At 41.6% G+C, this 12,067-nt stretch overlaps 2 protein-coding genes across 8 annotated transcripts in view; one reads left to right on the top strand and one right to left on the bottom strand.

Moving 5' to 3' along the window:
- Positions 1-12,067, bottom strand: part of LOC126368355 (muscle-specific protein 300 kDa) — a 200,724-nt gene that overhangs the window by 36,885 nt on the left and 151,772 nt on the right. For all 7 annotated transcript variants that reach the window (XM_050012271.1, XM_050012270.1, XM_050012269.1 and 4 more), the window contains 4 exons: positions 2,139-12,041; positions 1,782-1,982; positions 1,085-1,263; positions 404-530 (listed from right to left, as the gene is read on the bottom strand). In XM_050012271.1, the coding sequence (XP_049868228.1) occupies positions 404-530; positions 1,085-1,263; positions 1,782-1,982; positions 2,139-12,041 (10,410 nt within the window). The remainder of the gene's footprint in view (positions 1-403; positions 531-1,084; positions 1,264-1,781; positions 1,983-2,138; positions 12,042-12,067) is intronic.
- LOC126368383 (neutral ceramidase) overlaps positions 1-12,067 on the top strand; it is a 354,827-nt gene that overhangs the window by 300,551 nt on the left and 42,209 nt on the right. The window lies entirely within an intron of this gene.

Genomic DNA, 12,067 nt, shown 5'->3' with positions numbered 1-12,067 from the left:
TCATGACTGTACATAAAACTCCAGCCGCCGCCAGGCGACAGCCTCCGTGGTCTAGTGGTTAGAGCGTTAGGCTCACGATCTGGAGGTCCGGGTTCGATTCCCGATGGGGACATTGTCGAAATCACTTTGTGAGACTGTCCTTTGTTTGGTAAGGACTTTTCAGGCTTGAATCACCTGATTGTCCGAAAAAGTAAGATGATTCCGTGCTTCGGAGGGCACGTTAAGCCGTTGGTCTCGGCTATTAGCCGTAAAAACACCTCCACCAACCCGCAATGGAGCAGCGTGGTGGAGTATGCTCCATACCCCCTCCGGTTGATTGAGGGGAGGCCTGTGCCCAGCAGTGGGACGTATATAGGCAATTTATGTATGTATGTATGTACATAAAACTAGAAGGGCCACTTACTTGTGCGGTGGAAGGCGCGTCATCAGGCCGTAGCGCGTGCAGGCGTCCCTCCTGGAACTCTGCGAAGGCCCGCACCGCGGCCGCTGCATCGCGGTAACGCTTCCATAGGTCCACTGCTTTATGGTATCTGTGGGTAAAGTTGCCCTTGTTAGTTGTGTTTCAACCATAGACATTTTTTTCTTTTTTACTACTAGGCTGGATGAATGAGGAAAGCGGCGAACCCGGTACAAAATTTTGGACGACGACAAAGAATGCACCTCGGCTCAGGGCATCGTCTGAGACGATTCTATTTAAAAGAATTAATCGAGCCTAGTAGACCGATAGCTTTAAGCGCTGAGTGAGGCACATCGTCGACCACGCCAGTGTCGGTATCGGGGTCCTGAGGTGTTTGTTGTCGCTAGCTGATTGGCCGCGTCTATGGCTAGAGCAATCGAGTCGTCCGGATCGTATATTACGTCCTTTGGGCGCCGATACTTTTCAGTACCGTAAGCCCATGTGGAGCCGCACCCTCCACATGGGCTTGCTTATAGAACTACATCATTAACAGTAATAGCCACGTTTGTTCATTTAAAAGCGCAATGTCAACAATAAATGTCAAATAGCAAAATTGCTTTTTAGGTGACTTGCTTCAATGTAGCGGTTTTATCTCCACCCCCCCGGTTTTAAAGGAGTGTAACTCACTTGTCACACAGCTGCGTGAGGTTGTTGCAAGTGTGCTCGTACGCAGTGGCGGCGTCGTCTAAATCTCTGCGCAGGCGCGCTGCCACGGCTGGTTCGGTGGATGCCTCCAACGGACCGGCCGCGTCTTTCAGCTCGCCGACTAATTCGCCGCTACGGCGCGAGAGGGACTCGCTCAGGGTCTGTGAAGAGAATTGTTCATGAGATTCATGCGTGTAAAGCTGTAAAGGATAATGGGTTTTCTGGTAGAGTCATAGATTTAGATTTTTTCGTGCTTAAGTAGGTGTTGACGTCAGATCTGGCAACCCCCGTTGCCTAGGATTGTTGATTTTATGGCGCATAGCAACGGCGATGATAAGTAAGGTTTTTAATATTATTTTAGTTTGTGTTTTCTTTCAAGTTATTACATATTATTACTGAGTTAGCAATTTTTCATCTCGCTCGCTAACAGGTAGAATAAATAATATTATGTAAATACGTAATATATTATGTTTACGATGCCATCCACTAGTCGAAGCGGTCAGTTAAAGAAAGTAAATGTTTTGCCCGACTTGGCGGGGGCACTGCCGTGTCCATCTTAGAGTCTGCGGAAAACAGTTCCCAGTAATAATTAATAAATGTCCCACCCTCGACCACATAATCTGATACCATCAGGCAAGAATTCTTGCCTATCATGCTTAAAAAAAATATCTACACCAACCTCAAGTTTCTCAGTAGCCTTCAACAGTCGATCATAGTCGACCTGTCCTTGGACGGTCAACAGCTCGACCATATAATCAGCCTCCCTTACAGCGCCCTGGACTAGCTCTAGCTGTCTCTCGAACCGCCTCCATAGCTGCACCTTAGCCCGGAGACGCGCGCTTAGCTCATTCGCTGCTGCTTCTAGGTCTGAGTGGGTTTCCTGAGGAGATAAGGTTTTTTTGTAAAAATAAAGTCTTTAATGAATCAACAATAACAAATTGAGTTCCTACAGCCACAAAAATTTACATTTATAGCAGTGTTTGCAAATGATAGAGGTAAAAAAAAAACTTTTGAGGGAGAATTTAGAAGTATTTACCTGTAAAGCAGATATGTCTCGTTCCACACCAGTAGGAGACACGCAAACCCTCAAGCTGGTGGGCAGGGTGTGTAGCGCTTGTCTCAGCGCGAGGATGTCCCTCCATTGCGTCTGAAGGTCGTCCAGCAATTTGTTGCATGTTTCCGAAGCCTTCTCTACGACGTCACTGCCCAAACGTTCCGCCGCCTCACACTCTTCCAAGGTAAGACGAGCGCGACGCTGATTCTTCGAACAGCGAGTAATACCCGTTTGAACTTGCAACATCTTCTCTTTCAACAACATACTACGTTCCAACTCCTCAGCTATCTGATCGTTCAAGATACCCGACTGCGTCAGCAGAGCTCCTAAACGCTCAGATTCAGCCGTCGGCAGCAAGCTTAGTCTTCCAAGTTCGTTCTGGATTCTATCTATGCGACTCGTCATCACTTGCAACCTCTCGATGTATAAGTTCAACTCGTCTTCGCTCTTGATAACACCCTTAAGACTGTCCAAGGCAGAACGTAATTCTCTCAACTCGTCTTCCAGAATGTTCAGTTTTTCGCCAGAAGACACATCCCGATCGGAAATAGTCTGTATAGCAGACGTGTGAATGTCGCCAATCTTGCCAGCTAACTCACGCCATCTGTCTTCAATTTTAGAGAAGAACTGGCGTTGAACCATTTCATCTGATATCGGAAGGATTTCTAGAGCCCTCTCAAATTGTGCTCCCGCCTCATTCTTCAGGTTGTTATGGACTTCATGCTGTGCTTTGAGCTCCCAGAATCGACGCAGATTACCAGTGGTTGTAATGTTTTCTGGTGTAATGTGCTGTAGTTCTTTATTGGAAGTCTTTATCCATCCTTCTATTCTATCAATGAGATGATCGTATGTCATCCAGTTCTCTTTGAATGCTGTCAAACGTGTAAGCCTTGAGTCTATATCTTCCTGCAACTTCAATAACGTATCGAGGGCTGTAGAGCATTCAGTTTCTAATCCAGAGCATACAATAAGGTCTTGAAGACCTTCTGTGATGGAAAGAAGTCTCAACATTTTTGCATGGTGATGGGAGACATCCAGATTGATTGACTGGTAAAGGTTGATATACTGCTCGTGGTCGATTGAGGTAACATTGGTGAGATCCGGTATTCTTTGTTGCGCTACTCTAAGCCATTGATGTTCATCCTTCATACCTTGGTCAAGCTGAGTCCACCGAGATGCAGCTAGTGTCATTTGCTGCGCTCGACTTGCAGCCCTATCAATGATGGTAGTTGCTCTGTCATGTAGGGAGTTGTGGAGAGATGAATATTTAGCTCTAGTTTCACTGTCGAGGTTATCTTCCAATGATTCAAGAATTGCTCTACAATGGCTTAAGTTGACAAAGAATTTTCTATGTTTTTGAATCTCTTCATGTAAGTGGTCAAGGTTGGCTACTATGATTTTGCCGTCCAGAAGAGCTTCGGCCACATCAGTGATTTGACCAAAGTCCTGTAGAGTTTGCTCATACTCTTCAGCTAGTGATGTCAGTTGCAACAAACGATCTCGTTCTGTGTTAATCACATTTTCAACTTGTTTTGTATCGTCATCGCAATCATATAATTTTACAGGACATTCTCGTTTTGGATTCGCTTCTATGAGAGAACGGTACCTTCTGAACATTTTCTTCACATTATCAAAGTTCTCGACGTTAGCGGACTCAATTTGGTCTAGTTTGTCAAGTTTCTGTTGCGTTGGCATGTCGGACATAATCACGGAATCTAAGTTAGACTTTACCCGTTCCACAGACTGGCTAAGTTTCTCGGTGTCATCTAAGAATTTGTTCCATTCCTTTTCTATATCTTTTGATATCATTGAGCTTTGCTGGTCCAGAGAACTGACAGCGTTTATCTGCCGCGTCAAAGTCTCAATCAGAATTATGATTTCTTCGCTGACTTCGGTTACTTCGATAATCTCCTTCAGATGTTGGATGTAGCTCTGCAGTGATTTCAAGCGTTCAGTTTCTTGTGTTGGTTTTACACCGGCCGCAGTTTGTCTTTGGATTCTGTACTGAATTTCTTCGATCCATATTGAGATAGTTTCAATTACTACCATTACACTCTTCTCGATTCTAGTTGGATCGTTGCTGTTAATAGCGTCCTGTAACTCATCTATTTCCTTGTTGACAATAAGATCATAAGATTTTTCTACCGATGGTTCGTACAAGACTACTGCCATAGATTCGTCTGGCACCTTCTGAGTTTCATTTACAGCTTGTGTTCGTTTTTCAAGTGCATCGAGCAGTCTTGCTTTTTCAGATTTTCGTGGAATTACACTCTTGCTTGGCGACGGTGATTTAGATTTCGATCTTTGCACTACGTCAGAGTAAGTTGGTCTTTGTTGTGCAGCAATATTATTTTCATGCCTTTGAGGTGATGTTGGACTAGCAAGTTGAGAAACACCTTCATCAATAGATGTAGTGTCTTGGCTTGAGAAGTCGTCACTAGTTGGCGTAATAGACACTGAAAGCTCTGTTGTTATAGGATCTGACAAGCTTTCAGGCGACATAGGTGACTCCATCTTCTTTTTCGGCTTTCTTTTCTTCTGTTTCTGTTTTTCTAGTGTAATCGACTGTGGTGGTTGGACTTGCCTTTCACTTTCGATGAAGTCAGTTGTAGCTTCAGGAATGGAGATCTGAGCTTTAAGATGAATTTCATACGGCTCGTCCGTAGAAGTAGAGATCGAGCTTTCAGAATAATCTCTGGGCGTTGTTTGCTGTGCGCCGTCAACCGTAACCACTTCTCGACTGAGGTCAAGTTGCGGAATGACAACCACTTGTGTAGGTTCTTCTCTCGGGGAAGTCTGCTGAGTGCTATCTACAGTGATAATTTCTCTTTTGGCTTCAATTTGTGGAACTGGAGAAACTACAGGTTCTTCAATCACTGGCTCAGGAGTAGCAATCGCAGGTTCTGGAGTATCAGACTGCGTGAAAGAACTAACAACAGGCACTTCAGGTGTTTGAATACTTGTCTCCCTTAGTTCTTTCTCTTTAATGGGTGAAGTAGATGTTTCTTGATCAACGATTTCATTTTTAACAGTCTGAATGTCACTTTCAGTTGTTTCAATGACAATCTCTGTGCTCTTTTCTTCTTTTTGAACTTGAGGCAGTGGTGACGTTTGCATTTCCCGTGATTCAGTTATAATTACGGGCGATGGCAGTTTCTCTTCCTTCACAATTTCTGGTTCTTCAATTGGTGAAGTCTGTGAAAATTTCTCTTCAGGAATATAAATATCATGTGGAATGACTTGAGTTGTTGCTTCAGTTTGAACAATTTTCTCTGGACTTGCAGATCTGCTCGTTTGCATCTGTGAATCTGATTTATCTATTTGTTCTACAACTGTGACTTCTTCAATTGTTTGTGTGTGAGCATCTTTATCTTCTACTGGTGTAGTCTGAATCAAACTGTCGCTTACAGGAGTAGGAGATGTCTGGAACGCCATCTCAGCTGTCTCAGGTCTGGGTACTTCTGGGATTTCAACTTTGACAGCTTCAGGTTTTTCTACAACTTCAGGCGACGTTTGAACGGAGTATTCTTGAGTCGGAATTTCTTCTACAACTGGTACAGGATATGTTATTGTAGTCGTCACGTCTTTTTTAAGTGTCTCCGGACTACTTTGCACACATTCTTCTACTATCTTTACTGTGCTAATATCTGATGTTTCACTCATTGTATGGTAGGACTCATCCCTAGGTGATGTTTCAAAAACTTCTCCCATTTTCGGACTCTCCGGTTTAACTTCCGGCTCAGGTTCGACTTCAGATTTCTCCTCTTCTTCAACTTCTGGTTCAACTGGTGCCTTTTTCTTGCCTTTTTTTGATTTCCTCTTCTTTTGTTGTTCAGGTTCAGCAATTTCAACAGGCGTAGATATTGATGTGTCTTCAGACTCAGTTGTTCCATGTTTAGGGTAAGTAGTTTCCTCGCTTACAACATGTGATTTACGTTTCTTCTGGCGTTTCTTTTTATCGGGAGTGGGTACTGGACCCTGCGATATTTCTTCAGGCTCGTATCCCTTCTCTTCCGTTACTGGTTCAGATTCAGTTACATAAGAATCAGGTTCCAGTGGAGATTTAGTTACATCTTCTGTTGGTTTCGGTGACTCCATATGCGGCGATGTTGGCAAATCTATATAGTGACTTAGTGACGAGCTTTCTGTGTCAGTTACTTGTTGAGTAACAGTAATAGATTCTTCCGGCGATATTTCAGTTACAGGCTGAAGTTCTGGCACTTTAATTGGCTCTTCCGTGATGACTAATTCACTGGGCAAGTGGATATCAATGTCTTTTTTGAGTACAAATGGTTCACTAGTTTCAAAGCCACCAACTTTGATATCCATGTGTGCTTTGGGTTGATCTTTATTTATCTCATGTGTTTTAGCAATAGACACTGAGATGTCAACGGTTTGTGACGGTTTTTCTGGTTGAGTTTCGGTAATTTCAACCGTTTCAATAGATTCAGGTCTGAGTTGGGTTGCAACTGAGTGTTGTCGTTCCGACTCAAGAAGTGAGTGGATGTCATATTTATAATCTGGTTTAGCAGGTGTTGTAGCCACAACATCAGAAGGCATCAATTTCTGTTCTACTGTTTCTGGTTCCTTAGCAAGCGCAGCAACGAGTTTATCGACACTTTCCGTAGAACTTTGTACTTGAGGTTCAAATTCTCGGATATAAGAAATTTGCGGTGTCTCAGTTGCTACTGTTTCAGTGCTTTCTGTCACTACTATTCCAACTTTTACGGGTTCTACCTCTACGGGAGATTGCACTGGTGGTTGCTCTGTAATAGCTTGACTTACAGTTTTTTCCGTTTGAATCGCAGGCGTCACAAGTGGAATACCTTCTCGGATAATTAATTCTTTTGTTAATTCTATAACACCCATTTTCGGTTCTTCTGGCACAACTGTAGTAATAGTTGTCTCTAATAATTTGTTTTCTGTTTCGTCACTAACAGGCGCTTTGGGTTTTTCTTTTGCAGTGATTCCGACTTCCTTTGCATCCATTACAACTGTTTCTAGGACTTTAGTAGGCTCTGTGATAGTAGCAGTAGATTGTTCAATTACACTTGTAGGAGTTTGCTCGCTGACTTTAGTTTCTGGAGTTTCTTCAGGTTTTATTATACTTATTGTAGAGACATCTGTTTGTTTAGCTATTTCAACATCAATATTCTTCTTAGAAACATCAGATAAAACTTCTTCTTCAATAGGTTTTTGTATTTCACTTGTTGGTTTTTCTTGCGGTAGATCCATAATTTTATTCTCTGATTCGATCGTTAATTCACCCTCCAATTTAACGATTTCTTTTACTTCAGGAATGAATTTCTTAAGTTCTGGAGTCTTAATTGGAGAATGAATAGCACCAGCATGAATATTTTCTTTCTCCAAAAGCTGTTTCGTTAATTCTAGAATATTAATTTGTTTGATATCGTCCGTGTCCTTCGTAATAAATTCTTTTATTTGGTCAGTTGTGGTAATTTCCTTCTGGGGTGATGGAGTTTTAGATTTAGTCTTTTCAGTTGATATAACTATTGGTGCTTCTTTAGGCGATTCAGTTTCCGACGTTTCTGTAATAGGTGACACTTTTTCAATATATTTTTTAGAAACATCTTCAACCGCAGACGTCAATTCTTCAACTTTTTCTGTAACCGGTTTAGGGACATCTTCAACTATAACGTCTTTAGCAGGAGAAGGTGATTTTTCTTTTTTGTCTGATGCTGGCTCTTTGGAAAGAGGTTCAGGTTTGACTACCGGCTTTCGTTCATCCGTAACGGGTTCTAGTGGCTTACTTGGTTCTTCTGATTCTTTTTTGCGTTTCTTTTCTCTCTTTTTAGGAACAGGTAGCTGTGATGTGACTTGTAATGCAGCAGAGTGGTCAGCCTCTGTACCAATCATACTCTTCGTAATATCAATGATAGTAGTATCTTTTTGTTCCTCTGCAGGAGCTGTCGAAGCAGCAGCTGTAATTTTCGTAGTAGTTATTTTTTCTATAGCCTGAGGTTGCGGCTGTTCAATAGTTGTTGTAACAGACTCGGGCACTTTGACCGTTTCTTGCATAATCTGTGTAGCTATTTCGGATGTAGCTACAGTTTCCTTTGTTCCAGGTACTATCTCATGTTCTTTTAATGATATGCTTTCTTCTTTAGAGACATCTTGCTTGGTTTTTCCCTTTTTGGATTTCTTTTCACGTTTCTTAAAAGCTGGCTTATCAGAAGACGGCTGAGAAATAGTAGAGTGATCTACTTCACTTTCAATTAATCTCTTAGTGATGTCCATAACTGTAGTGTCTTTTTGACCTTCCTCGATAGGCTTGTCGTATGTTCCAAACTCCATCGCTGGTTTATTTATCTGAACATCGATTTCCGCAGTAACAGTTGAATCAGGAACATATTCGTCATCTGGATCTTCAATGACTTGGTCAGTGATATGTTCTTTTCCATCTATAATTTGAACGTGTCTTATTATACGGAGACGTTTGGTTTTCACACCTTCTTCTTGCAATGTTTGTGTAAATGAAGGCTCTCCCTCTATAACTTCAACTTCCTCTGGTTCTTCAATTACTTCTTCTGTTACATATTCCTTGCCGTCAATTATTTGTATGTGTTTAATGACACGTTTTCTTGTTCTCTTTATGATCACATTTGTATCAGTTTGGATTTCTGTCGTATGTCTGTCTTGTGTCGAGGCTTGAGAGGTGGTTAGAGTCTCTACAACTCTAGATGGCTCATCGACCATAGATTGCACTACTTCCTTAGTTACAATAGGAACTTCTATAGGTTTGGTGGCATCTTCAGATATAGCGGTTTCTGTAGTAACAGAAGTGTCAGCTTCAATTGGTTTTACAAGTTGTTCTTCGCTAGTTGTACTGTCACTTCTTTGAGAGTCGGTTGACTTTCCTTTTTTGCTTTTTTTGTCTTTCCTCTTTTTTGGCACTGGCTCTTTTTGTGGGGTTTGAGATACAGAAGAGTGTTCACTCTCAATGCCAATCAAGTTCTTTATCAAGCCAACAATTGATGTGTCTTTTTGCGGTTCCCTTGATAGCAGTTGCTCTTCGGGCGTCTTAACGTCTTTCTCTGTAGGACTAAGTTCTTCAGAAACAAGATCTTTTTGTGGACTCGGTGATTTGACTATTTCATCGATTTTTGTGTCTTGTTTTACTTCGGTAGGCAACACTGGCTTATCATCGACAAAAGTGATTTCGGTTCTTTCATCTTTGACATGTTTTACCGGCTTTTCGACACCAACAGTTTCTTGACTGAATTCTTTTTTAGTTGGCTTACTGAGCTTTACATGACTTTCTTCACTTATAGTTTGTAGGCCTCTGGGAATTACGGTAGGTACAGTAATTTCTAAAATTTCTGGTTCTGATACTTTCGGCTCATCAGTTTTGATTTCAACAACATCTTCTGTTATTTCTGATACTTCTGGTTTGCTCAAATGAACGTCAATGTCAGCTGTTACAGTTGCATCAGGAATGTATTCATCATCTGGCTCTTCAACAATCTGTTCCGTAACATGTTCCTTGCCATCAATGATCTGAACTTGGCGTATGATTTTAATACGTTTAGTTTTAACGCCTTGTTCTTGTACAGTATGACTTACTTTAGGCTCTTCCTCGATAACTTCAACGTCATCAGGCTCTTCGATAACCTCTTCAGTGACGTGTTCTTTACCGTCAATAATTTGAATGTGCTTGATTATACGTTTTTTAGTCCTTGTTATTTTTCTTGTCACTTTTTGTACAACAGTTGCGATGTTAGATGAAGACGTTTGAATCGTTGATTGGATTCCACCAACGATTGTATACTGACCGTCATGAGGCTCCTGCACTTGATATTCTTGCGTCTCAGGAAGAGTTTCGTAAGTTTCTGATGTCACGGTAACAGTTCGAAGAGGAGTTTGTTCCCTTTCTTGAGATGTTCGTATAGCTGTTTCAGTCTTTATTGTTTGAGGAATGGCACTCTGTTCACTTTCTTTCTGCATGAATTCCTGAAGCATATCTTGTAATTGTTGAGCTTGGTTAGTGGTATCTGCAGGTGTTTTTGTATCCTCTGAAGGAGATTTCTTGTCCTCGGGAGATTTCTTTTCTTTAGGCGAGTCTTTCGGTGACGATTTACATTCAGGCGATTGTTTATCTTTTGGAGAATCTTTGTTCTTATGAGAGTCTTTATCTTTAGGTGATTTTCTAGCATCAGTTTTGCCATCTTTAGGTGATTCGTCTTTGTCTGACCTAGGTGGTAAAGGAGGAGGTGGATGATCTCCTTTATCCTGTGAATCGTCAATTTCTTCGAACTGTACACCACCGTGGTCTTGTACACTGATTGTGACTCTGGGCATTTGTTCCTCTTCTACTTCTACGTCGGGTTCCTCCACGATTTCTTCAGTCACATGTTCTTTGCCGTCAATGATCACAATTCGTCTAATAATTCGACGTCTTGTTCGAACTATTCTTTTAGTGACTTGTTGGACGACAGCTGTAACGCTAGAAGACGAGGTTTGAATCTGAGAAGGTAGTTCTTGGCCTTCAGCTATTTGTAGAATTTCCTCAGGTTTCATTCCTTTCTCCATTTTGATTATCATATCCGGCTTTGATGAAAACTCTTGAATAGTTACTTCGCCGCCTGGTAGGCCTGATATTAGTTGGCCACCATAAGTCTGATATTCAACGTGCTGTGTACCTCCATCCTCCAGTAAAGTAGATGTGGAGCCTTTATCTTCTTTGAGAGTGATTTGAGAGAATGACTGTTCATGAGGAACGCCATCACTCGATAGTATTTGTGATCTATGCTGTTGTGTTTGAATCGTTTGTTGTCTTGTAACCAAAGTTTTTCGGATTTTCTTCACGATAATCCTCTTAGTTCCATCCGCATCTACAACTACCTCAGTTGTCGTTTCATCCGGTTCTACCATGACAGTCTCGAACGACTGCGGGAGGCTGTGAGTTATGTTAAGTTGTGAATCTTTGCTAATGTGATCATCTTTGTATTGAGCGTCAACTAACAAAGATTTTTCATCTAACTTTTGTTCTCTGATAACAGGTCGACTCGCAATTTCAATAGTTTCATGGCCGTCAGTTACAGTTTGTCTAACCTGAATGTTTTCTAATAATTCCCTCTCGTAGAGTGAAGGTTCGCTTGTCTGAACTTCCACTTCTTGAGGCGCTGCGCATGTTATAGCCACGTCTTGCGTACTCACAACTTCTGGCTGGCATATTACAGATTTGTCAGACGTTAATGGAACGTCTGACGCGAGACTTTTTCCTGTTTGCGTTTCAATTGTAGCAGAAGGTTTATCTTTAGGAGCTTCGGTAACTTTTGGTTCTACTTTAGGCTCAGATTTCTCAATTGGTTCCGAAGCGAGACTCTTTCCAGTTTGAGTTTCAATCGTCACAGCTGGTATCACTTCTTTTACTTGACTAGGTTTACTCTCTTGAACTGTTGGTAATTTGTCTTCTGTTTCCCTAGGAGATACGATTTCTTCAGGCATTGATGTTGAATCAATAGTCCTGTCTGTTTGTGAAATATCTTCTTCCGCAACTTCTGGTGCAGATCTTATCTGCAGCAGTACCTGCCTTAACCTCTCTATCTCTACAATGACTAGATTCCTCGTTTCCAACAACGCTTTCTGCATCGCATTCAACTTCGCCTGCAACGACTGACTAGACTCATCTTGACTTATCACAGTGATAGACTTTAATATAATTTCATATTCTTCATATTCCCTGATATACCGTTCATAAACTTCAATGTACCTAATGATGTCTTCTTCAACGAGGGCATCGTAATGTTTAGTAGATTCTTGCAAGTCGTTATTAATAGTTTCAAGCCAACGATCCAACTTGGCCACTTTCTCTTTTTGTTCTTCTATTTCTTCTGTGCGACGGACTACTTCTAGCTTGGCGTCCTGGAATGAACGAAAGAAGAATGTCT

This window comes from Pectinophora gossypiella, chromosome 7 (genome assembly GCF_024362695.1).
Source record: "Pectinophora gossypiella chromosome 7, ilPecGoss1.1, whole genome shotgun sequence".
Classification (NCBI taxonomy): domain Eukaryota; kingdom Metazoa; phylum Arthropoda; class Insecta; order Lepidoptera; family Gelechiidae; genus Pectinophora; species Pectinophora gossypiella.
Note: the sequence above shows the minus strand (reverse complement) of the source record. Positions and strands in the feature narration are given on the sequence as shown.